Source organism: Cariama cristata, unplaced genomic scaffold (assembly GCF_000690535.1).
Source record: "Cariama cristata isolate BGI_N322 unplaced genomic scaffold, ASM69053v1 scaffold3225, whole genome shotgun sequence".
In the NCBI taxonomy this organism is placed as follows: domain Eukaryota; kingdom Metazoa; phylum Chordata; class Aves; order Cariamiformes; family Cariamidae; genus Cariama; species Cariama cristata.
Genome location: NW_009616799.1, coordinates 45926 through 73742, shown reverse-complemented (window position 1 = coordinate 73742; position 27817 = coordinate 45926). Strand labels below are relative to the sequence as shown.

The following is a 27817-nucleotide window of genomic DNA, read 5'->3' as shown; positions in this document are numbered from 1 at the left end:
CCAGTTCAGGATTTGCGCCTTCCTGTTCTCTACACTGGCCAAATGGAGGAAAAGGGCAGGACTCGTCTTGCAGAACTGAAGTCTAAGCGCAGCATTATATGTTCTTAATAAAGGAGTGATTATATGAATCACAGTAGCAAAATGTTCTTGCAGAGCACATGCCCCACTCCCTGACTTAAGCATCCAAGGGCAGCTGTATATCATTCCAGAGGAGGGTTTTTGCCTTAGACATGGGTTACCATATAGCCCCCTGCATTACAGAGGTGCAGCTACAGAGCTAGGATTCATGAGTGTCCTTTAATGAAGTTACTTTGGCTGTTCATTGGATAAAAATAAATTCCAACTGGCCCATATAAGAAATGAAACTCAACTACAAAAATGTAATGATATTTATTCACACAGCTGCCAGCAAATTCACATGCACTATGAGTCATTCCAGATGTGGATAAAAACAAAGTCTGTCTGCGAAAGTAGGTTTCCTGATCCCGAAGAGACTTGGTTTGGGAGAGGAGCTGCACACTGACTTCAGTTGTACTCAGAAGAACAGACAGATTCTCCTTCAAAGGGGGAGGGGGAGAGGAAAAGCCATTTATTTATTCCTGAAAAGAAAGGAGGTAGGAAATTAAAAAGCTACTATACAGCTAGACATACATATTTTAAAGAGAAGGATGCTTTGGAAGACTTCACTGCTGCTGCTGTTCTATTACAGTGCTCATGCCACTGTGACCCACAGATGGAACAGAGGTAAGATTTAAACATGAAAACTATTTAAGAGAAAACTTTGAGTTGGTAGATTTGTTCTGAAATTATGTTCCATTATATATATGTATACATATATATGCAATTTGTCCCTCCCAACCTTAGAATTATTTTTCTCCATTAAACAGGTCAGCTAAATAATTATGTAGAGAAATAGAAAAATACACATGCATAAGTGCATAAAGGTAAAATGATATATATATTCTATTATAACACAAATAGATATATAAAATATCCCAAGACTCAAAACTATATTCTTTTATCACTTTTTCCTTTCTCTCTCCTCATTTTTCTCCTGCATTAACAAAAATTAAAGGTCATGAAACCTTAAAGCAAAAGCCTTTGCAGTCACAGGCAGGTACCCAGTAATCACAACAATGCCTGGATTGTGCAAGGTGCCTAGGAATGCCTACGACCCTACTCCGACAGACTAGCACATATGATGTAGAGAAAGTTATCAGTCTTCAGGCTTCAGCTGCCAGTATGACAATATATAGTTGTGACATATTTGTATTCAAGTGTGTGACAGTAACATATGAAATAGTTTGGGACTATTGGATTGCATAGGAGATGATTACTTAAAAGCTAGTGGTGATATCCTTTCCCTTTTTTGTTTTATTCTCTCCTCCGGTATTTGGCACTGGTTCGGTAGTTGCTGGAAGTGGAGAAAGGAAAAACCTCCCAGAAGATTTCTTTGGTTCTGATATTGGAATTCACAGATATTTAAAGGGACCAGAGTCTGTTAAAAAATCAAGCATACAGATGCCCCCCTCCCCACCTCAATCTCCAGTGTCCCATTATAGCTGATTTCTTTCTCGTCTGCTGTTTGGGTTTGGTTTGATTTTGTAGGGCAGGCAATGGTTGAAAGAAGCAATGAAGAGCTATGCAATTTTGCTAAAGCTGTATGAATGCTTAATTGTTTCTTACAGTTAGCGGGGGCTCACTGACAGGGCATTGACCTGGGACTCCAAATGGCAGGTTCTTTCCCCAGTTTTTCCATCAGCCTCTTGGTTGATACTGGATGAGTCATTATACTTGCATGTACCTTACTTTTCTCTTACTGTGTAATAGAGGTAATGACACCGATGATTGTCATCATAAAATCCCTTAATTCTGTAGATAAGAGTTTGTATTTCCAGGGACGACACATAAAAAGGTGAGGAACTCAGAACCAGACTTGCATATATGAAAAAAACAAACCCTACCTTTTGGAAGAATGAGGTCACCTTACCTATGAAATGGAAAAAAAGCAAAAAGAAAGGGGTTCATTTCCATGGAATAATCACCATGTAATTTAAGGATGTTCTTCACTTTTGCTAACACACTTATTTTACTTAAACAACAATAACACAACCCTAAAAGGAATCCATGCAACTATTAAAGTCCAATTTCAATCACCATGAATATTTAAAGGAAAACATCAGAACTCTATTGCATCTTTTGGGAAAGCAGGTTGTTTTCAAGCTGGAAGCTCTAGAGCTTGGTTTTGGAGACTTCAGAGGGAAGAGAAGATTCATTACCTGTTGTGATAAGGAGTTCAGTTCTCACAAATATTGTATACAGACATCTGCTGAGGAGGAAACCAGATTTCTTCTCTGCAGCTGCTGGGAGTGTTCAGCTCCAAATATGTCTTAAAGGCATGTCTCCTTCAACAATAGCTACTTCAAAGAACCTACACTCCCCTAAACTATCTATGTGTCAGCCCAACAAATCCCATCCTAATCTGTAGTATCTAGAGGGCTAAAGCAGTGTCCTAATTTCTGAATCACTTAAAAACATAAGAGGAAATTTGAGTACCGAGGCATGACACACCCTTCTGCACACTCAGAGCTCTTCCCTCCCTCCACAAATGACAACTGACTCTTATCTGGGCTAAGCCTTAGTCATTTAAGTCTTATTCAACTCTTGATCTGAGATTTGCAATGGAAAAGCAAAGACAGATCTGCATATCATCTCCATGTTGACTAGTAGTTCAGATAGTTTACAAAACAGTAGGACAAAGGGTCCTGCTTTAATTAACAACAGTTGTTGTTTGCAATAGAAATAAACAGTCAATATTGGATAAAACAAGGTCTAGCTTTTACCATTTTTTCACTAGGGGACACTGGGGCAGCCTTGGATGCCCAGCCCTTGTAACCAAGTATTTAAGCTTTGGCTCAAGAACAAAATCAGACATGAGGAAAGATGAACATACTTGTGCTGACTGGTGAGTTGGAACTCCAGATTGCCACCTCCCTTTTGCCTTTGCTTTTATGAGCATCATTGAATGGAAAAAAAAAGCATTTCTGGTAGGAAAATTGAGCGCTTTTTTTTTTTTTTTTTGGACTCCTTCAGCCATTTGCATTAAAAATCTCACACAGTCCTCAGCCTGCCTAGATCCAGCTGTGGATATTTGTCCAGAAGTCACAGGCAAAGCTTGTTCCCTAGGGTGGACATGAATAATAAAGAAGAGAACCTGAGTGGTAATAAAATAATTTGCTTTTAATCATCTCAGGTTTCCTTGAGCCTCTTGTAGGCTTAGCTGTATGCTCTTACCCTCTCAGATTTTGTGAAGCACCTGTCTAGGGAGAAAATGTAATATCAAGTCTCTACTGAGTGATATTGTCTGTGCGATGGTAGAGGTGAGGTCATATTAATTTCTGAAGGTTCCAAATAAGAATTCCAGATCTTAAGAGATGTTTTTGCTGGAGAAGCCAAGGAACAAATCTTGTTCTTTGACAACAAAAATAAACAGAAAATCCCATGCACCTGTGGTAACCAGAGAAAGTGTCACTGCTTGCCACCCAGTTGCTTTCATCAAACTGCTCTGACGAGTACAAGTACATTGGAGAGCAGAAGTTAGCTTCAGATGTGCATGACAAGAATTGCCTGTTCCCTGAGGAGAAACCCTAAGGCAATCCTTATTAGCACATTTCATTTCAGATGGCTGTAGTTTATTTGCTGTAAGGGCTTCCTTATTCAAATAAATGGCACATGAACAGTAGCATGCTTGCTACGTGGTTGCTCAGGGAGTGATGATGCAGTATGATTTCTTGTGGTTGTAGTTTCTTAGACAGTGGGGAAGCAGCTGCAACGGTAAGTTTGCCTCTCAGTGGAGGCTGGAAAAGGAGATGTTGAAAGACGCAAAATGAGAAGATAAAACTCTTTCCACCCATTAGTGAAAGAAGGATGTACTAGCTATATTAGTACCAGTGAGGTTTCACGCTTTTAGGGAATGGCTGTGCTGTGCCTTGCAGACCTCAGAAGCAGTATTGCAGTCACATCCAGATCTATCTGGTCCACATGCATTATTTGCAGCCAGTCTCTACTGCTTGGTGAAAGTCAAATAGTTGTTCTGTAACACCAGGGGAACAGTTTGTTCTCCTTAGAGGCTTTTTGCAGAAGGAATTACTTGGAAGAACAGAAGGTTCATCCTCCTTGATTTCCCCACAACAGTGCAAACTTTTAGTACTTGCTGTAGTGTTGTGGCAACAGTTTGTGAGTTTGATGGAGCAGCTGCTACATGAGCAACTTTTGCAGGCTGCTTCTGCTTGTGGGCTTAGCTGGAGCAGGCTGGCAGCCCTCCAGTGCCAGCAAAGGGAGGACCATATAGAAGAGAAAGAGAGACTGGCTGTTGCTAGAAAGCCAGCCAGTCCTTTTATAAGGAAGCCGTATTTAACATGTTCTCTACTCTGTGATCATTTGCTGTGTAGCAGGTTGCTGGTGGTCTTGCTGTGTGGGCAAAGGATGCGTGTCTTGGAGATTAGGGCATGCACTGCATCCCCACACCTTTTGTCCTTATTTGCTTCTCTTCCCTCCATCTCATATTGCACCCTTACAGCCAGACACTCCCTTCTCAAGCAACTTCTGGGATTCCACTGCTGACAGTTACACATTTGACATTTTTGGCTTGGACAGCAGAAGCAAAGGGAATGTGGCCTGAACACAGCATGTAATTACAACACAAATGGTCAAACACATATATGCCCAGCAGGCCTTGAGTATACCATGTTATGGTCTTGGCTTATTTAGGGCATGCTGAGGTTTCCAAAGGTTTGGTCCAAGGGTAAAAAGAAGTTACACCAGCTGGACCGGCTACAAGAACTTTTTAAAATGCAACATATATTTAATTTCATTTAATTTCCATAAAGCCATTGTTACCCAATTCTTAAAATATATAGCGCACATAAAATAATGAAAGATATGAAATGTTACGAAACAGAGCCAACTCTGTCTAGGCCTGGCTGTGTAAAGAATATTTCTTATGGAGAAAATGCAATATTTCCCTTTTCTGTGGCTCCCACGTGATCACTTGGAAAATTGCCTCAACTGCCCCAACTTCCCTACTTGTTGGACCCATTCCAGTGCCCTCACTGGAGCTGCAAAAAGCTTGATCGATCTGCTGCAGAGGTTTTTTCCGACCTACCCCGAGACTATTCCATAAGTGTCTACCAGTTCCAGGGAATGCGTGTTTGAAGGCTGGAGTCTCCTGGTCTGGCAGTTTATTTACCTGATGCAAATTATTACTGCACCAAGTATCACAACCATACCTGTAAAGAGAGGGAGGCTCTGCCTGAAGGGCAGCCTGGGATTCAAATTCAGAGGAATTAGCTTTGCAGCTGGATGACCTGAAGAAGACAACTTACATACCTGTGCTTTTACCATCTGAATTCCTTTGCAAAGAGCTGTGTAAGAGATGGTATAAATGTATGCTATAGACCTAAAAATAGATCCTTAAAAGCCAAATTGCCCTACACTGCAAGTAGTAGGAAGGAGGCATTAGAAGAATATTTTCTGCCCTTTAAGAAATTAGAAGAAATCAACTAACAAAAATGTTTTCAAGTAGGCCTAGAAAATATTTGAGAATTAATGAACTAAGGAGGCAATTAGGATATCTGCACGGCACAATGGTGAGCGGAGCAGAGATCACGGAGCCAGGGCCAAGGCAAGCTGCCTGCCTTGCACATCACAAGACAGTGCAGGGACTCTAGCTGTCATCCCAGCTAGGCATGTGTCCAAGGGAATGAGCTCTGCCTTTCAACTGGGACCACCTGGTTGGACCCAGTGCCACACTGATACAGTCATACTGCTTCTGGCTCTGACATACCTGCTTTGCTGTGCGGTGCAGATGAGGCCCTCCAGTTCCTTGTGGCAGATCCCTTGGGCATCATCCGCAGGTGGTAGTCTGAAACTGTTAAATAAAGCACTATTGCAGGAAGAGCAGAGAGAGGACTGATGAAGGGGCTGAAAAGGGATTAATTAGTACCTGAGAAAGCTGCTTGGTGTTGCAAAAGGTAGCTAGACTATAACAGTCTCAGAATGGATTTGATCTGTGTAGGATAAATATCCAATAGGGTAGGGCTGCAACTGTAATCAAAATCCTTTCTAGCACGTCTTGATTCCCTAAATGTTCCTTTAGGGGCAGACTTAATTAATTTAACCTGCTTGGAGGATGATCCCTGAATCAGAATTCACAGTGGATATCTGAAACTGAAAGACATTCAAAGATGCTTAAAAAAATCAAAGTTTCTAATCTCTTCTAGGGCAATGATGCTAAACTGTGATGAGATCAGAGGAAGGATAGATTATAGAAGTTTCCACATTTTAGTTCAGATCACAGATGGGTATTGTACTCTATAAAAGCAGTCATGCTATTAGCAAGGAAGGATCTAAGTGATTCTGAGACTTTTTTCACCACAGGAAGCCGCCAAAAAATGGCTAAAGCTTACAGCTCGTACAGTCATAAACTGGTTGACAGAATCAAAATTTAAAAAGAGAAAGGAGTTAGACAATTTTGAGGAAATCTGGGTAAGCAACGAGAGGAAGACACATGAGGTAAAGCTGTTTTCTCTTCGATATCTTCTAGACTAAGTGACAACTATGAGCTGAAAGTGTCACCAGTAGAATCTTCTCAGTGATCCCAATTCCACTCCAGTACTGAGGACTGGCAAGTCAGTAAGATGTTTGCTGCCACTTTGGTCATTTTTTTTTAGGATTCCTGCATGCTGTAGTGTCCTATCTATTTGCCTCAGTCTCAGGTATGGAACTGTCATGGGATCTGGATCAGTTTGTATGAGGGTCCTCAGGTCCCAACCAAAGTTCAGCTCAGAAGGACCTTCTGCCATTCAAATCCTTCCTTACACTTTCACATGGAAATGGCTCCCTTCACCTTACTTTTAACAACGGTCTCACTGCTCTTAAAGCATGCTGTTAAGCTAATGATCCCTTCCATAGGCAGAACAGCTCTGTTACGAATTAAATAACTCATGTACACGTGCAAAGAGTGTAGAGCACTCTGTGAGTCCCCTCCTGATTATCTTATACTTGACTGCTGGGCCCAGAGACCCCACTAGTACCTGGCACTATGCAAACACACAGAGTTAAAAAAAAAATAATCTTTCCTTCTCCAAAGAACTTTTAGTGTAATTAAGCAGAGGAAACTTTAGTATCTCTTTTCATTGTGAGGCATGGAGTAATTAAATCACTTGCCCCAGGTCTCTTCAGGATGACTGTATGCATGTAGTCCTATATGTTGTTAATAGTGGTGATTTTGTTTTAATTCTGTTTTCTGAAGGATAAAGTGCTTTTCTCCTTTTCTTGGGGTAGATCATGCCAAATACAGCAGGAGCGTAATGACTTCTCAGGCAGAAAGAAATCCTGTCAGAAGCACTGAATAGTACAATGTCATTGAAAGGAAAGTCAGCAGGTCTTAATGAACATCATCAGGCTGCAGAGGCTCTGATTACTCAAACATTGACAGGCAAGACATAAATTGCTGATGTAAAGCACTGAGTGGTGGAGCAATTAACTTTGCATGCAGTGTCTGTGCTCAGGTTCAAGGCAGGGCAGGACCCATAGGGCCAGCCTAGGGCGCTGGAGATGAACACTGGTGCTTGCCCGCCTGCACCCACCTTGAACTAGGGCTCTGCAAAACCATGCACTCCCTCTGCACCCTGGTGGCTCTGCTGAAGGGAGCTGAGTCCATCCAAGATGTAGACCCAACTCAGGCTGGCTGGGTACATGGACCTGACTGCAGCAAAACAGGGGACTGTGTGAGTGTCTGGGTTTGAAGTGGGCAAACCAGTCTGCTCCTTGCTTTAACTTTAAAAGCACTGGAATGTAAAAACTAGCATCACTGTAGTCAGCGGGAGTTTTGCCACTCTGAGGAGTGAGGCCACAATCTCAGTCATTATCTGGAAGTTGGTTTCCTGTAGCAACCCTGATTGTTAAAAGCTTCCAGCCCAAACACATTATTTGTTGGTTAAAGTGTTTTTCAGCAAAATGGCACTGGCATGGGTGAAAGTGATGCAGGCCAGCTAAATGGATAGCTGATGGTGGGAAGCAGAGGAGGAAATGTATCAAAGCATCATAAAAAGGAAAAAAAAAAAGCAACTTGAGGATAAACTGCAAATAACACTTGTGGGGAGACACACAAACAAAAGTCCCCAAGGGGACAGCAATCTATAGGGTTTTCTTTCCCACTGGAAGAAAAGAAAGACAAGGAAGGGATCCTGTATGCCTCTATTGTCCCTGTGTCTCTCATTACCCCAAAATCCTGTTTTATTTGGCTGTTGCTATGGCTGCTTTATGATATATCCCTCACAGCATACTTGCTCATTCAGAGACATTAAACTAGCCTAAGTCTGCACCACAAGTCACGGGGCTCCCTTGCCTACTTAGTGCCTAAACCTTAGCCAGTAACTCTTTTCATTCCCCCTGAGATATTCCAGGTTGCAGCAACATCCTAGCTCCTTTTGTCTCACTGTCACAGTGCTTGTGACAGGGTGAGCTCAGAGCTGGGCTTGAGACTAAGAATGTGAGGAGGAGAGGAGCAGAGTTAAACAGGCTCCACTATTCCCAGTTTCCACAAACATTCCTTTCCTCTGGTGAAAGTGTATGTGGGGCCTTTCCTGGCCCAGTTTGCCAGTTAGGTTTGGCAGCTGCCCAGTTCCCCTGAGATCAGCACGCATACCACTCGTCCTCTGGAAATTCCTCCCCAGCCACAGGGAAACAGGTCACCAGCCAGGAGCCAGGCTCCAAACTCACTGAGACTGTCTCTGCTCAGGAGGAGCCAGGTGGGTAGATGAAAAAAAGTCACTGAGAAAGGGAAAAATAAATTGTTCAAAACTCAAAGGTTATTTGGGAGGAAATGGGACAGTGGAAGGGCAATGCAGTCTTGTGTTGGAGACTCAAAAGCACAAGGTCTTCTGAGATGCCTGCATGACCCCCTCACTCCCTGGCATGGCACTGGAGGAGCAGAACACTTTGGTTAGGTTTTGCATAATTGTGAAGAGAGTAAACTGCACCAAACTGGATGTGGATATCTGCTGCGAGCCAGAGCATCAGGATTTCATTGTGTCCATCTATTTGGCAGGTGGTAGCATGCTCCAAATGGAGCCGATGCTTCTAATCTCTTCTCTGTCTTGAAACGAGTACAGATTTTCCAGTCTGGCAGGGCTTATTTGAGCCACAGAGAGGGAGACAAGAGAGGCAAAGGCAAAAGGCAGAGACGCTGGGAAGGAATAGAGAAAAAGTAGGAGGGAAAAAAGGCAAATGGAAGCAAGTGGTATGAAAGAGAGGAAAAGAGGAAGAGAAAGGAAAAGTGTGGAGATAGAGAAAATATGACAAACATGGATGAGAAAGATTAAAGCACACATAAATTTAAGATTAGGGTAGCATCCACCCCTGTGTCAGCATGGTATGCATCCCCATTTGAACCAGCCCTTCAGAAGATGTCTGTCTGTCACAGCTGGTCTTCATCTTATCTGTCTGCTTCTTAGGCTCATGGGATGGTTGCATTTCTCAGGAGCTGGCACTGCCTTTTTCTCACATAAGAAGGACTCCTGTTTGCTTCTGGTCCCCACCAGTCTCTCAGCACACCAGGATATTGAGATACACTGATCTGGGCAATTCACCACCAGTCAGAGTATAAAAGTTAAAGTTACTGCTATGGAATCAGTGATATGTCAAAGTCTCTGCACATCTTTTTTTTTTCCCCCCCTCCTTTCTTTGAGCTTTCTAAACCATGCAGATATGAAAAAAGACTCCCTACTGCCAAGGAAACAGCCTGTTTTATTCCACGTAAGCTGCAAGAAACTTTTTTTTTTTTTTTTTTTTTTTACAGGGCTACAGCATTTCCCATTAATGCTGGTCAAGCTTTGCCTTTAATACCAGTCAAGCTTTCCCATTAACACCAGTTATAGTAAGAGTGCCACAGCTGCAGAAGTCCCTGTTTCTTTCCCGTATCTGTCCCTGAAGGAATGGATCAAGTTCTGCAAGCTCTCAGTTTCCTCCCTGGTTTTCATAAGACTCACAGCCATGTCATTATGTTTTTGTTTATGCCTGGCTATGAAGAAACACAAAGAAATTGTTTATTGAATTTATTAAATGCAGATTTTCTATCTGAGGTAATTGGTTGTGTCTTAAGCCCCCTCCTAAAATAAAAGACATTTAAGGCATGCCTCTTTTATTTACTGCAATTGTTCATGGCTTGGCGCTGAACAAACTCCATTTCCAGTTAAACACTACTTGCAGACGTCCTAATATAGTATAGCATGTGTTAAATGAAACCATTCCTTTGTCCTAGTTGCAGGAACTTCTGGTTTTCTGGATTGCCATGCCAATTTAGCACAAAGTTTTGAAAGGTAGTAAGTCTAATGATAAAAACTTATTTACTGCTTGTTTTGTTGCTTTCTACCATCAGAGTTTTTAATAAACAGAACTCAAAAGGGCTGACCTACCTTGACTTGTATTTAACAAATCTAAAGCTCGGTCAGGTCCTCACAAAGATACAAGGAAAGAAAAGTACCCAAAGATTTTTGCACACTGGGGTGTCCCATAACAGGAGCCACATACAATCAACAAAAATCAGACACCATCAGGCCCACCTAGGCTCAACTGGCAAAGGGCAGCGTGTGACAGCGTGTTGGGCTCTCCAGCAGAAGGAGGATGATGTGGCCCTGCTTCCACACAGGATGCCTGGGAGAAACCAGGCTGAAATGAACAGGCAGCATGGTGTCTGAGCTCAGCTCAGATGATCCAAATTTTGATGAATGGGCTACAGATACCAGGTGTCCTCTGTCAACCATCAAGAACAGCCAAAACCTGCTTTCTGGCCTAGGCTTAGGGTTTTAGCTGTGTTATCTAACCTTCCTGCCTTCGCATACTAGGTCCCTGTCTCTCAGTGTGCCCCATCTCTCCCTAAACCTGCTGCACAGAGGGAAGGCAGTAGCCACTTGGCTGAGGTTTGGGCAATGCTGCATGCTGTGGATAGAGGGAATCCTCCAGAAATACAAAGAGATGACAGGGGTATTTAGATGTTTAGCAATGAGTCTGAGAAAGGTGAGGCAGTCACAAGCCGGCAATCGCACAGACTGAGGGCTTGTCTCGATATGGTGCTGTATTTCTAATGTTCACAGTGGGGAAATGCTGTGGGCTCCAGCTGATGAAGAAGTCTGTCTTTAAGGAGTCTGCCTAGTAAATAGCCAAGTATTAGGGATACCATAAGAAATTGTATTTCCCTAGAAAGACACTCCTTTTTTAGCCAGAAATTGTATTTAGGGAGCAGGCTGTTGGACATTTGCTGGAAATGTCTGGATGCCCTTCAAACCCTGAATGACTAACTGCATGTGCCGCAGACCATCAATCCAGCATGCATCCAGTTATGTCAGCCCTCATCTCTGTGCATGCTGCTCACAGCCAGCACGGTCCAGTTGAGGTGAACTCCAAAGCTGAACAACATATGCACATATATTCTCCAAAGGAACGTATGGGGACTCTTCAGCAAAATATCACCACCAAGGCAAAGAGCTCAGTTTCTACTTGCACAAATTTGTCAGTGAGGTAAATGTAATCAACTCATCACATGTCTTAAACACTCTATACCAACCCCTCCTTTCTATTTACGTGATCAAAGATGGAAGTGTGTATCATGTCCAGGTGGCTTTTCAGACCCATCTATGATGTCCCCCAGGAGATTTTCACTCATGAATTGATGAATTGAATTCAAACTGCCAAACAAGACATAAACTGCCAAAGCAGCAAATGTCTCTCCCCTGACATCTCTGTAGATGAATGCTGCGGAACCTCAGCACCTCCTGAAAGTCTGCCTGCTTAGGTGCAAAAGAGTGCTAGTCCTTCTCACTGCAATTCAGCTGGGAGTAGCTACTTGAACATATTGTGGTTCACTTATCTGTTTTCAAAACCCAGTACATTTCCTTATGGGTGCTTTTGTTGACAAAGTAGCAGATGCATTATTTAAACAAAGTTATAAATCACCTTCTGAGTGTCCCTTTCACAACAACCCAGAGCACCCATGCCAGCCTCCCTCTGTAAGCCAATGCAATGGGTAGCAGCTACTAAGCCAGTGTGTCCGAGGAGTTCTGCCATGACAAGCTACTTTCCATTCTGCATCCACTCCTTAATATCTGTGCACTGCTCAGAGATCAAAACACAACTTAAAGATTACTGGGGCTAGCATTTAGAAGTATAAATAGGGGGACAAGTAGTCCCTGCCTTATTTTGTGGCCATGCTAAATGTCAATCTACCCCTATAAATGACTAGTTTGTTGTATTATTGTGCTCTGGATTCTCTGACAATGATTACCTCTTACCTATAGGCCAAAGACCAGTAATAAAATTCCACTAATACGACAAAAGGAAGTCATATGAAGATGATGTAAGATGAATATCAATCACATGTTCATAACCAGATGATCTCTGTACACTTACCTGGGAGATCTTCATCACTAACAAGCTGGGGAAGAACTGTGACGCAGAGTTACCACACAATGGAGTCCAGGTTTTTGCAAGGAGTGCTTCTCTAGGTACAACACATGTCAGATTGACCAAAAAGTTTAGTAGCAGCCTATAATGACAACCCACACAGTGTATACATGCTGGCAAAAACTTCTCTAAGTAAGCACATTTCATTATGCAAGCTTCAGAGTGTTTGAATTAGTAAGAAGAAAGCCCAAATTCAGGAACAGACAAGTTGAAATTTACAACGTGAGTATCACAGCAGCTTATCTAAAGTGCTTCTCCACAGTAATAATGTCTTCTTTACCAGTCCCCACACACAGAGAAGTTAAATCAAAGAATAAACTCCCAGCTGGTTTCAGTTAGCAACATGCTAGAGGTTTTCACTGGAAATCAAGTCTTGCTCCCTTTCGCCAAACTTATTCTTCCTACGTTTAGAGCATGAGGTCATTAACATTTTTTCCTTAAACATTTAGACTAGTTTCCTGTAAGCCAAAATCTATTTTACAAGTTCAGCTCAAAAGACTCCAGGAGAAGGGAATGGATGGTCAGAAAGAACAGCACTGAATCAAATACACAGGACAAATTGGCAGGGTCCTCTTGGGCTGGGGGCCATTGAAGGACGACATCCATACGGGCAAAAGCTGCAGCAGCAAAAGATGTTAAGCTTTGAATTTCTGTCAATTTCAGAAGCAACTGCCAGAATTTTGTGCCTTTCAGATCCCACTCCTCAGAAAACAAGATATTTGGGTTATTTTGTTGGCTGTAAGATTTCTGTAAGCCTGAATCTAACCTTCTTCTCTTCCCTCCAGTTCTAAGAGTGCCTTTCACAGCACAGGGCGCTCTGTGACCCAGCTGCCCACAGAGCAGCATCATGGGGCTGGTGGTGCCAGCTCAGGTCATCTGAGGATCTCATCCACAGTGTCCAGCTGCCTTTAGCAATTTGCAATACTCAAGGTTCTGGCAGGGCTTTCTGTGTTTAATGGTGAATCCAGTTGTATGTCAGTCTCAGCTTTATTTCAGCAGATTGTGAAACCTGAAAGATCTAGGAATAGTCAGATTTTAGGAGAGCATGAAATAACTAGGAACAGTGGAAAAATGACAGCTTTGTAAAATGGAAATCCCATATGTGTGTTTGTGGAGTGGGGAATGCAACTATAAAAATAATCCATTTTGCATTCATCCTTCAGATTTCTCTGCTATGTTTCCAGCAATATCACAAAGATTATCTTGGGCAACCATTGCATCTGCACGCATTGAAATCCACTGATTAGATTTTGTGGATGATTATATTTGAGTTCCATTATTTTTTTTTAATAGTATTTTCATGCAGACACAGAAATTAACATAATGGGGCCCAGACATTCATACAGGTGCAAACTTGACAGAACAGATGCCTTCTCGCGGCAACCCTCACTCACCGCTTCACGAGACACACGTGGTTCCCCGGCCTCTTACCCAGGGATACAGCTCAGGTTTTCATCCTTCATGTTCTACTCAGGTGGCAAAACAGCTGTACCAGTCCAGTCCAGAAATATACTTGAATCTATCTTCATCTCTGAGTTACTTTCTCAGACTTCTCATCTTTATCATCACTACCAGAAAACATACAACATTTCAAAAAGGCATTGTCTCCAGAAATAACTAATTTCCTCACAAAAAGAACCCAGTACCCCACTTTTTGTTTATTAGGCAAGGCTGATTTATATGCTTTCTCCACTCAGGACATATTCATGTAATTAACAAAACCAGCAGCAGGTGCACTGACATTTGGAGCTCAATGAACAGCTGGAAAGGCAGCTGGGGTTTCCCTATTTTTGAAGAATAAGTGAAATCCCAGAGCAGAGGAAGCAGAAAGATGGGATTTATGTATTCTCTTCCTAACAATTTATTTCAACTTAGATGGTGATTGGAAGGAAAAGGAAAGACAACTCTGGTTATTCCTAATCTGAGAAGAAATGGTCAATATAATGTTTATTCCTCCTCTGTTTAGAGCTGCGATATTGATACTTAGTGAGTTTGAGGAACAGCTTGTTGTTTCACATGTGTGTTAATATATGTGGGTGAGCACTTCATACACAAATAAAATAATAGTTTCTTATCAGTTTAATAACAGTTCCTAGATCCACTATCAAATGCTTGAATTTACTTGGTAGTTGAAACTCTTGACAGATGGCTTAAGTGAATAATTCCAGGGTCCCCACCATTTCTTCTGTTTTTCTTCACCTCAGCTAACAGCTCCATGATCTCAGTGGGACAGTTACCGTAGGATAATTCAGCACAGGACAATTCAATCAGCAATAACAAGAAACCTTCATTATTTTTCTTAATCTGCAGATCATATGGCTGTAGACTTTAAAGTCAGAATGCCCATGTATTTTTTCCATTTGGCCATCTGCACAGAATTTCAGGTAGTGTCCCTTTCAACAGATCCAATGCATTGTGTTTCATTAATGCATATTTTCTGAAGAGGCAGACAGTTTGAACCAGAAGACATCATGAGATGGAAAGCTGCTAATTCTCTTGTTAGCATGTAGTACACTGCCATTCTCCCAGATAAAAAGACAAGGTGATTTCAAAGAGCTCCTAAATCTCCATAGTATTGGTTATTTAGATAAAGCATATATTATTGTTCCTACTTTCTGAATAGACATTTTATGGAACTAGTCAATGACAACAGTTAATACTTGGACTGAAGAATCTGAGTTGTCATTTGTGATACTGAAATAAAATTCATACTGCTCCCTGCTAGGTCTGTGGTTCAAACTGGACCTTTGATTCCTTTCTCATCATCCAGTGTTGGAATAAATTTTGTACCAGTTGAATTTACTCTGTTAAAAGTTCAGGGGTATGTAAGCATAGAAGGGAAATAATTGTATGGCAGCTAGTGGTCCTGCAGTCGATCCTCACCTCTAGCAGGAGCAATGACTACACTAGTTGAGGTGGCCATCCACAGAAAGGAGCCCATGAGCTTGGTGGTTAGATTAAGGGTGTATAGGCATGAGGAAAGGCTTCTGCTTTTCCTAACCAGGGCTCATATCCATCCTTATGTCATCTGAGAACTGGAATCATAACAAAATGTCCTAAGAGCAGTTGGACCACACTTGCACTGGGAGTTTCTCACATGTAGAAGGGCTGCTGAAGTAGCAGCTGTGATGGAAGACAGCTAAAATCTCACCCCTCTTTTTTTTGCTTGTTTTTTCTCTTCATTCATGACCAGACGGATCCCTGGCTTGGCTCACCACACAAAGCCGTGTCGGCACAAAGGGAGGGAGGGAGAGCCTCACTGGGAGGCAGGCGTGCCAGACTGCCCCTTGCAGCTGCAGCTGTGATTAGGTCAGCCTCAGCAAAACCCTAGCTACTTGGTTGCCTATGCCTGCCAGGAAACCAAGAAGCCTGACTGAAAAAGAAAGTACAAAAGAAAGTAACAAAATGTAAAGAGATCATTCTTAACTACTGGATGCCTCTCCTCTGTTCAGTGTCTCAGCTCTCTGTAAATACGTACCTGGGAGGTGGTGCAGGGCTCAAGCCCACCCCTTTGGGCTCTGTGATGCTAATACAGAAAAGGCAGAGAACTGGAGAGAGAGATTTGGTTTTGAAGGGCTTTCCTTTCAGAGCAGCAATAGCATCAGACATAGAGCTCCTGGAGCTGCTGCAGCTGTCTCTTCCCATGAAGCAGAGCTCTGATTTCCATTGCTCTTGCTCCCTTGTTCAACAGGAGAGTCATCTACTACTCCTAAGGTCCTTCCCTGTGACTCAGCATTGAGACACCAACACCCAGCTGTATGTCTTCCTTCCCTCACTGCCACCCTTCTCTGTTCCTTCCTGGGACAAATGGAAGTAGACTGGATCATTGTATATCCTTTCACTTGTTCATTTGTAAGAAACATTTTCAAATGCGTTTAATTAAGATTGCTTTGTGTGTTCCACTTGCATAAGGGCTACTGTGAGCAACACAGAAGGGAAGGAGAGGTAACCCTGCAATGAAGACAGTGATATAAAGCACTGGTTCATTTCCCAACTCTGCCTGAAATTTCCTGTGTTACCAAAATTGCTTATTGCCTCTGTGTTAAACCTGGGAAACAGGTGTGGTATTTCCTTTTTTTATTGCTGTCTTTCACTCATATAGTGTTCACCGTAGCCTATCCCCAGTTCCTGGTAATATGGTGGCAAAGTGAAGGATAACAACATATTTCACTTACTTCTCCTTTCCTTCAGTTTCTCTGTGTGCATTTTTTCTCTCCATGCCTTCTGTGGCAACTCCAGCATGTTAAAGGCCTTTCTTGGCTGACTGCATCTTTTTTTGTGAGCATAAATAATTCCAGGTGGGAACTCCCTCCTTACGACCAAGGGAAGAATAAATAACAAAGCATACATTGCTCCAGGCTGGGAACAGGTGAAAATGCTGCATAATGGAAATTCCATCTGAGGAATAAATTCTGAGACCATTTTAGTCGGTCAATGCTAGTCATATCTTTGAAATCATTTTACTTAAATCATAAAGAAAAAAATATCCTCCATCTCTCAAAACACAGGCTCAGATGCACCATTTCCTTCTCCAGCAATATCCATTTCTGTAAACATAAGGGTTTTTTTTGGCTTTTCTAATACACCTTTACCTTTCTTACTCATGCCAAGTAGTAGAAAGGCTATTACCATTCTAGTTTTTGTATAGAAACTCTGTTGCACATTAATCTAATCTAATACATCTCAGGACATTTATGAAGCACAGAAGTGTAGGTTGGAGTGGGTTCTGTTTTAGGGAACTGAGACATGTTTTCAGAATATGTGTGTTTCTTAAAAGGAGATAAATTAGTAAAAGGTAACTTTGAAAAAACTGATTATATGATGAACTAAGGAATTTAATACAATCTGCTATTAATTCTAAGTGTTTTAAACTGATATTTTTTTTTTTCTAAGAACAGTGTTGCCTGTTGTCAGCTTTTGTAGAGCAGATCTACTTCCTACATCCTTACTGACAAAACTTAGAATTTCATAATGGAGCTTTTTTCTTTTAACCATTCTTTTTACAATTAAAGAAGAAACAAAAATCTATTCTCATTTTTAACCAGCAGGCAGGAATAAAGAGAGACCATTGCCGCTATTAATTTTAGTCTTAGGAACTAAAATAGCAAGGATATGGAACTGAAAGTAAAAAAAGGAAAATTCTCTTGGTAGCTGCTTTTAAAAATGTGCTAGTTCATGTTGGTTTGTAATTAAAATGTCTTCTCCATCTTGCTGCTGTGTTCTCCTAAGGGGCATTGGGATTTAATCTCCCAATAATGGAGATTTAAATGTATTAAAGTTGGAATGCACAAGCCTTTGCATTGCACTTGTTGTCATGGGAGCTAATTATGTGAGTAACTGCAATTCCAGATACAGGCTTCAGAAGCTAGCCTATAGTACTGCAGTGTTTTTTCCTTACCTTTCTATGGTTTTGTGGTTTTGTGTGTGTTTCTCTTATTTTATTCTTATTTTTCCCCCAGTTGCCCACTTCTCCTGTGCTAGGGCAAAGTGTTCATTAATTTCTAATATAGCAGTTTTGATATAGAAAAGTAAAAAGTCAGGAAGCATAGAGGAGCTATGCTTGAGCACACTCCATTGCAGGGCTGGGCAGCCACAGCTTAGGTTCTGCCCTGGCAGCGATTGCAGGCCCAGGGCAGTATAACCATCTTGTAGATGGTGAACACGCATCCTTATGGGAATGAGACAAGTGCGGGACAAGTAAAGAAGGATGGGATTACTATGCATAAAAGCTGTTCATCACTTATTAACACTGCACTTTTTGTGATTCATGTTGCTACTTTCACTGCCCACCGAACACCTCTCATAGGTCAACACCACTTCACCCTGGAGGAAGCAATGCCTTTGGTACCAAGATCTGCTGCAGGCACAAAGTAGGTAGTTGCTCAGGGCAGCAAAATATTTAGTGACTTTGGTTGACTGCAGGATGGTAAAGATGTATTTCACAGTTAGCCTGAGGCAGTATATAGGGGATAGTGAATTGTTACTCTAGCAATGGAGCAACTGAGCATAAGGACCCACCAAAGAGTCATCTGACAGAAATAAAATTCTACCTATAAAATATACTTCTGGTCTGATTGTAAACCCTCATAAGCAAAGTGATCAAAGAGGAAAGTGAAACAAAAAGCCTTTATCAAGGGTACGCAAACTTTGACAGTCATGTCCTCTCTTCTGCAGTGCATGGTCGAGGAGAAATGTAGAGACCGAGTTCAAAACAATGCTTCCCACACACTGTTAAAGAAACTCCTCTTGTAAGCATTTCAGGCATTTGCCCTAAGATCCAAAGCAACAACAACTTCTAGGAGCTGCCCAGCAGTATCTGCAAAAAAATAGGTTCAGCCAACCTAGATCACTCATGATTTTTGCATGGCATTATAGTGGCTGCTGTGTCTGCCTATACAATCACTTTGTGGGCAGTGCTGAGTTCATTTGCTTTGGCAAATGCTTGAATTCATGTTGAAGAATCATCTTCATCTCTCAAAGAAGTCAGTACTAGTGAGAAAATCTGTTACCAGGTTATTAACAAATGTCTTCTCTTGACAGGAGCCTCTGGGTGTGCTAAGATCCTTTTAATGCAATTTCCAAGCAGGTTAAATAAAAACCTCATGACACAAGGAAAATTTCCAGCTCACTGGTGGAACCAGAATATGCTCCAGGCTGACTAACAGCAAGCTTAAAAGAGTTATTTGTGCATCTGGCCCAGGAGATGGCTTTTTTAACTCCTGCAGTAGCTGGCATTAAAAAAACATGGCCACGGATTTTTTTTTTGTTTGCTTTTCTAGCCATGTGATGTTTAGACTAGAGAAAAACTCACACCATTAGAGTATAAATCAAATGCTCTGTTTCTCTGGGCTTCTTATAGGACAGAACAAAACAACAATAGCCAAGGAATTTATAAAAAAATGTTTTACATACTTTGCCATGCCTTCATGAACAATATAAAGGTTTACATTTTCTTCTCCTTTCATTTAGAGGACAGTATGCATATTTGTTTCCATACACAAATGCACTCACAGCACTGAACAACTATTTTGTAGTAAACAGTTTTACTCCCTGCTTTACCAATAAGATAAAGCCAAATAGGGAGAAAATGCTGTCATTATAATTTACGATGCATTGACTTCTTTCTATTGAGGTCTAGGAGTCCCGACTTCAAAAGCTTTGAGCAGGAAAGGGAAAACTTTTCTGTGAGGGATCAAGCTGGACGTACTGCTGAGCTTGTAGCAGTTCTCACTACTAAGGGGTGGTTGTGAGCTTGTGGTAAAAAGACGGTTGTGGTGGTCTGAGATGATATGGTTTTGCAGAGCCCTGTTAATCCCTGTTACAACTGCTGCTGAACACATAAAGGAGTTTGAGATACTGCTTTTTCTTTGTAGGTCCATCACTGCTGCTGCTGGAACTGCTGCTGCCTGTGCAATGGCTCCCTGCCTTGCACTCCCAGAAACAGGGGGCTGGTTCCAGGAAGCCAGTGATGCCCAAAGAAATTATTTTCATTAGTTTCTTTAGAGTCAGACCCTAGTAATCTAAGACAGGACACAACTAGCAGCCTGCTGACTGAATTTGCCTTATAGGACAACTCCATCTGGGCCACTGCCTTTGCCTACCCCAACAGGCAACTCTGCTTTGCTTGCAGGGAGTCAGGAGTTTTGGCCCATAAGTCCTTCTTGTTGCACTGCTTCTCCTGTCCTTCATGAAAGGGGTCCCACTGAAGCAATGCGATAGCCTTTTTTCATGTCCCTGTAGTCAATCCAAGTAATTCCTACTGAGTCATGACCCCAGTTAAACCGTGTTCATGTCCTGGAGCACTGGGGACCTGTACATGCTTTGGAGCAGTGGTCTGCACAGGGCCTGATTCATGCTCTTGGCTTCATATCTTTTTGTAGGAGAAGAAAAAGGCTTTGATGATGCACAAATAATTGAGCACTCCTGCAACTATGCTCTGTAGTAATTGAGCAAACACATCACAGGCAGCATTTGGGAAATCACGAGCAGGACTGTGAACTGGGAAGCAAAACTAAACATCTGTACCCTCACCAGTGAAACTGCATGGAAAACTTAGGAGAGGATCACAAATGTTTATCACGTGGCTAATGAGGTCCATAAAATTGTGGCACCGTTCTTAAGAAAGATGAAAGCATCTTTAAAATAAAGTATTGTCAGTGTCAGATGTGATGTTACATTTAGACCATAAAGAAATATCTAAGCTGCCATAAGCTAAATAGTTATGAGGAGGCCGACAAGTTGGCAAACACAGCTGCAGCTTTTGTTTAAAAACCCAGGTAATCCTGAAGGAGAAGTGGACTTGAGTCAACAGAGCAGCAGGAGACTGGACGGGCTCCTGCAGAGAGCAGTGCAGAAAAGAGGGACTCCTGCACCACATTTTGATGGGCACTTTTCACCACCCTTAAGACTAGACTTGTTGGCTGCCTGCTGTCTTCAGGTACAAGCAGTGGTGCATTCTAGGGCACAGGATGAGGCCGCTCAGGGTCAGGCAGGTGGGCTGGGAGCGGGTGGCCGTGCTCAGGCACATTGCTCCCATCCACCTCCAGCCCTGTGAGCTCAGTGGGTATTGAGGGAGGTCAGATCAGGGAGCACTCCTAAGGCCCCTCTAAAGAAGGGATTTGGAAGAGGATGAGTCTGGTAGTACACAGATGTAGAACAGAAAATGTTTTCAGTAAGGATAATCAAAACCTTGTTTTTCCTACCTCATCTTTGTATATCATAAACTTTTTGTTATGTGACTATTCAGCCCTTAGGACAGAAGCACCCATATCTCCATTGGAGATGTCTCAACACATTTGTAAGAGAAGTAAAAACAATAAATCAACAGGAATGTCTCCACTAACATCAGGGATCACTGGGTTGAGCTTCCTCTGTCAATACTGATTAGGGATCTCTGCTCCTCAGACATTCCTGGCTACTGCCATTGAAACAAATTGGCTGCGACATCACCATAAAATGATGCACATTTCTCTGCATCTTCCTAAGAAATAATTGCTTGATAGCTTTATAGGGAACTCCCTTGGGGAAGAAAATAGTAAAGACATGGTAAATCACAGTAATACTCCTCTGCTGTTCGTTGATACTGCCTAGCTAACACATGTCAGAGATGGAAGTAAATGCAGGAAGAAGTAAAGTCAGCAATTTCAAGTGGAATTTGCAATCACTAAATGCAGAAACTGGCTGCAAATCTTTCTCTGTCTCAGCTTTTGTGCTTAACTTACACGTGTTTTAAGTCAATGTAATGAAAATTAGAGAGTGCTTTCTCTAAATGCTCACAGAATCTCAGAGGAACTCGTGAATTCCTGGAGAGGGCTGTGGAGGGAGTGATGGTGGAAGGATTTGACTACTGTGCAGGAAGAGAGAGAAATGGAAGGACTGAAATAAAATGTGGACCGGGAAAATTGGATCACCATGACAAATACAAATGAGCTCTGAAACAGTTTCTGAGTAGAGTCTCTAAGAACTGTAACAAAGTTTGATATGTTTTGGGAAGAAGATAATGAGATCAGGGAGTCAGTGCTAGCCTAGTCCCTACAGAGGATGGCATGCTTCTGATACACATACAAAGTTCTTTCTCACAATATAGCAGCTCAGGCTTTTGTCTCTTTGAATCTCCTAACCTAATCCATGTTATCCTGGGTAGGAAAACCCAGCTGCTTTCTGAGGTATTACCTGTGATTCAGCAAGTGGGTCAGTCCTAAATCAATACTATGGTGTTCTTTTTTGTGTGAGTCCTTCACTGAGGCTTTTCTGGGTGACTGGTGATGGGCTGAATCTGATGACTCCTAGCTCAGCTCCATGGTGGGAATCTGCACTTGGCCTGAAAGCTAAAAGTGGTCGGTGTGATGAAAATAAGCATGACAGCACTGAAGCAAGATGCCACAGACACCTTTTCCCTGTCTCAGATATTTGAGATGTAAATCATCTGCATATGTAGGTGTACTCTGAGGCTGTTTCCACTGAAAGGGCATCTAAAACAGAGAAAAATGAATTGTCATCATTATGAACTGGATTTCTGCCAGCTGCTTAGTAATTAGAGTTTTAATTGCCCAGTAATAAAAGTTCTAATTACTCAGTAATTAGTGCTTGAAGTTTCAAGTGCTTCACATGCGTTCAGTTGCATTCTTGAGTTGCCAAGGGTGGAAGACAGAATAGCCCCAGTGTGTCTCAGCAAAGCTCTGAGCAAGAGGGGTGAAAATCAGTGATGGAGCAGCAGCAGAAAATGGGTATAGCCTCAGTTGCCACTAGTCAGTCAGGCAAACACCCTCGCAGAGCAGAACCTGCAGGCAGCTTGTGACCTTTCCCAAACTCACCATCTCCTCGGCTGGGCCAGAGCAGCTACTCAGATGGTAAAGGCATCATCCTGGGGAAAGGCTAATGCAGAGACCAAGTCCTTTTCAACATCTCTGTTCTTTTACTTGGTGAATTCATTCCTTCAGGCTTTTAGTCACATACCCTGCAAGTACTATTTGGTTATTTAATCAAGTTTTAATCTAAACTCACATGGATCCAACAGGAAGCATCTAGCTCTGTAGGTATCTTACCAAAGTGCCTGAAACCCATGCCTGCAGTATGCTTTTACAGTTAGTAATATCCAGCAGCAGTATGTTTATTGCAAGTCAACAAACCATTTTACCTATGCTATATTCCCTAGCTAATTCAAGGCCAAAATACCCTTTACTGGGTCAAGTATGAATTACTTCATACCTAGTATTATCCCAATTAATTTTCCTTATGCTAGATAGTAAAGGTCCTAATTAACACAATCTCTGAGGGCTTGGTTTCTTTCCTCTTGCATTATTAGAAGTTAAATATCATTAACAAGTTAAACTTTAACAAGTCAACAGCTGGCAACGGCCCAGGAAACCGATTACATTTAGGCTACAGAATCTAGAAGGAACTGAATATTTGTGATCTGCTTGTGTCACCAAAGAGGCAAATTGTCTGAGGAATCATGTAGTCAAGGAGCAGGGACAACTTTTCCATAAAATAATTACAGTTGTTCTAGCTTTTTTTGCATGCCCAGCAGAGAGAACTTCAAATGACATTCAGGTTTTCTACATGCAGCATGCAAAATCCACCACAAGAACATTGGCAAAAGAAGAGAAAATTGATCTATTAAAAATATTTCATGGAAAAAAATCTGGTATAGAGAGGGTGGGATGAAACTTTTCAGAAATTCAAAGTAAACTGCATGTTCTATTAAATGTTACTCATCATTGTAGAACTCTAAATTTTGAGGGGGGAATCATAATGCCTTTCAAAAAGCGGGTTGTTGTTTTGTTTTCCTTTTTTTAACTCGTTTCCAAACCTATCTATTGGTAAACAACAGTTGAAGCTGAAAAGTGAGGTTTATGCGGAAATGTACCATTGTTAGTCACATAAGCACAGCTTTAAAAAAATCTTCCTGTTCCTGAGTATTAGAAAAAATCTAACAAATCTAAACTGTGGTTACCTAAACATCAACACCTAAATCATATACATATAACACTACACAAAACAGAGTTTTTCCCCTCTGCTCTGAATGGAACTTATACCTTTTAATAGTACCTAGTTACCTGGTTAGTAACCTAGTTAGTAACTCAAAGCATTTAGGTGGTCTGTAATGTAGCGTCAGATGTTTTCTATACTCTGGAGTGTACAGGTCATTGATTCCACAAACGCTCTGCTCACGGGGGCGCTGAGTGCAGGGGCTATGCATACGTTTCTGTCTCATTTTCCTGAGACAATATCTGTAGTACAGTTCACAGGGGTGAGTAAATATCTGATCACAGCAGACTTTGTTGTTTCTAGCTGTAACACTGTGAAGTCTTGAAGTCCTAATACATTGGGATTCACCTCATCGAATGTAGCTGTCCTGTCTAAGCTGGTAACAGGCTCAATGAATAGACATAGGCATCTCCAAAGGGTAACTCACTCCATCCAGACATATATGTCCAGGACAGATGAGGTGATCTACTCTCTGGAGGAGCTGTCTCTGTCAACTAAGGAGAGATCAACTTTTAGACAAATGAAACCAGGAGAAATGTAGAGTCTTAGAACTGTGACAGTAAGAGAATGGCTTGAAGAAAGTAGGCTTTGTTGAGGGTCAGTATTGATTTGCCCTTGCAGAGCCAGAAGAACATGTATTTCAGGGAATATTGATGTTGCAGTTATCATTACTATTCTTTAGATCATGGCTGCATCTCAGAGTCCCAGGCTTGGATTATAAACTACTCTGTGTTAGACACTGTATAGGTACAGAGCAAACGGCTAACCTCCATCCCTAGTAGATTATAGTCAAAACAGTCCATGCTGCCCATTTTATTTACAGCGAGGAATCATACTGTACAGTAAGTCTTTGCAACAGGCAGTTGTTTGGTTGAATCTGCTATTGAAAAGTGCTTCCTCTTTTCAATGTTTGCCACCTTATGGAACCTCTCTTTTCCCATTATTATTTTCCAGCTATGCTTTTCCCAGCTGCTCAGCGATTCAAGAGGTCCTCAGCTGCCTTCCTTAACCCAGTGCTACAAAACTCGCTGGAAGATGTGGTCCTGCTTTATGAGGTTCAGTATATGGGAGTAGATGGTACCTTAAGCCCTAACCAAGACTGGGGTTACCGTCCATACTGGCGTTATCCATTGCCTGTCTTCATGTCACTTTTACTCATCCCAGCAGTAAACCCATTGCTGACTATGTAATAGCTCACCAGAAAGGAGGGAACAAACATATATATGACAAACTTGGGTCTTTCAGCAGTTAAGCAGGTAGCAGTTGCCTGCAGAACCTCAAATGTGAGTTCTAGCTCACTGACAGGCAAAGTGAAAACCAGAACAAATGGTTTTCCACTGAAAGCAACTTTCTTCCAGAACAGTTACATATTAACAACACAATGCATTTAAATTCTTTGGTCTGAGTCTCAGTCCCAAACTATTTGTTCAACAAGTATCAGTCATTGCAAAGTAATCCCAAGGGCATGACTGTTTCCCTTCAAAATGATTCAGGTCCTCTCTTTCACAGCAGTGGAGAACTGCAGATGTAATGCACAGTATGGAATACTGTCATACGGTTAGCTAAGGGAAAGTGGTCCACCTGAAGAAGATGCATGGGTCAAATATATCTATCCCACACCTTGAGAAACTGAGATTGGATGTCCAACCAGGGGAGATGGGCTGGGAAGCCACTGCTGTGCTCTCTCACACAGAGCTAGGCCACCACTGCCATCCCTGGCAAGGTAAATGGCCTTTCCCAGCTGTGCTGCTGTCTCCACCTCTCTAACCCCCATGTGGCACCAGCAGCAACCCGAGTCTGTTTTGGACAACAGACTACCTGTTTTTTCCTTTTCCTCTCTCCTTTCCCCATAGCCTGTCTCTAATTTTCTCAGGTAGGTAACACAGGAGTCCAATGTTCAAATAGAGCCTTTCTGGTCTGCCCCTCCTCCAGCCAGTGCAATGAGAGTTTTTTCTCACTTTGACCTAAAGTAAAGACCTAAGAACATGTTGCTAATTCACATTTACTCTGCCTAGAGTCTCTTGGTGAGGATAAATAGCTTTCTGTGTTCTGATTTTGTACCAGTTTCTTTTAGCTGAGCTTGACATTGACAAAGGTCAGAGGATCTCCATCAAAGATGAGGAGCTCGCTTCACTGAGGAAGGCCGCTGAGTTTGACACCATCTGCAATGAGATTATCCCCAAAAGCATCACAGAAATCCGCAGGCTGAGTAGCAGGCTGTCTTCCTACCCAAGGGTCCTCAAGAAAGAAGACTTTGAAAGGACAGTGCTGACCATGGTCTACACAGCCTACAGGGCTGCTCAGTCCCAGGGGCACCAGAAAGATGCTTGGGCTGAGTCCTTCGTCAATCTTTACAAAGCCCTGAAGCATGACCTAATGTTCCCATACAACAAAGAGCCCTCATAATGGGAGACTCGATGCAACGGCAACTCAGCCACCTCTTCTGGTTGATAAGGGACACATGTAGCACGTCCACCACTTTATTCTGTAAAGAGTTTAATAGTTTGCTTCATGAAAGATTACTTGTTGTCTAGCTCCCTCTTGTGGAATCCACTTTATAGTTCCATGTTAAATGGGGAAAAATGTTCTCTTCAGTCTTGGGAATTTGATATTTGTGCTGGCTTGGAGGCACGTTCTGTGACAGGCAAAGGAGAGACTCTGGTGTACACCCCAGACAGACATGCCCTTGTTTTATCCCGTGGGTTTCCTATAAGCAATACATAAGTCTACTATGCTTATGCTCACATACCTATGTGTATGTGCTGGAGAAAGATGCTTTCCTAGCTGGGGAAACAAGTTTGTATTTTGGCTGGCCAGTAAAAGAATATTATAAAGAGATGCAAAGGCCTTCTGTAAAAGTAAGAGGTTTCATAACTGTCAGCCTTTCGAAATTATGCCACATATTGAATAATATTCTTGTAAATAAGTATTGTCTGATTCACTTCATATGGCTGAGCCAGTTTTTAATTGCAATAAAATTTGCAGAAGACAAAGGGCATTGTGAACACCAGCAGCAAACAATGCCTGTGAACATATTCCCCGCTTCCTAGAGCTGCCCTCCCAAACAGTCTGCAATGATTCTTTCATTATTTGCACATGACTCTGCTTCTGCTCCTTAGTTTTTTGAAGGGAACATGGGTTTGTGCTCAGTGGAGTCAAAGGCAAGACAAAGGCCCTGTTTAATTTAACGATGACACATTTTTCCTGGTTCTATCACTTGAACCTAGGTCATCTAAACCTGTGCTTCAGAATCCCCCTGAGGCAAGGGAGGAAGGTGCATTAAAACATACCTGGTGCTGAATTTAGGAGTGTGGCTCATTTTTGATGGTAAATTATATGTTCATTTGTGTATATGTGTGTGTGTATGTTTATGCATGTGTGTGCACATAAGTGCCAAGAACATGGAAGAATCCTAAATTATTCAGTCAGGGAACAATAGTATTCGACCACTTAGCAGAAAAGGCCATTCACCAATCCAGTGGTGGGAACTATGAATTTGGGAGCAGTGGAAAAACAGTACTTGTTTACAGTAAAAATTGTTTGTAGAAATAGTGCAACTGACTATTATAAACTGCAAAGAAATCATGGACAGAAAATGGACAGAAAAAGAAGATATATCCTGTCAGACAGATGACTAGCAATGAAAAATCCAAAGTCTTCTAAAGCAAATCCCCTAATTTTTGTGAACAAATTATATGAACTTTGTTTCTCTATTGATATTAGCAGTGCTTCTAGTTCCAGAGCATGGGAGAACAGCTGAACATTTATTTAATCCTTTCATACCAGCTCTCTCTCTCTATTTGCA

At 41.9% G+C, this 27817-nt stretch overlaps 1 protein-coding gene across 1 annotated transcript; it reads left to right on the top strand.

Moving 5' to 3' along the window:
• The first annotated feature begins 571 nt into the window (after positions 1-571).
• On the top strand, positions 572-26493 carry FAM180A (family with sequence similarity 180, member A). The gene is made up of 3 exons (XM_009700291.1): positions 572-744; positions 24967-25067; positions 26077-26493. Exons 1-3 carry the CDS (start codon positions 669-671, stop codon positions 26416-26418), a joined length of 519 nt encoding a protein of 172 aa, XP_009698593.1. The 5' UTR covers positions 572-668; the 3' UTR covers positions 26419-26493.
• Positions 26494-27817: the final 1324 nt, after the last annotated feature.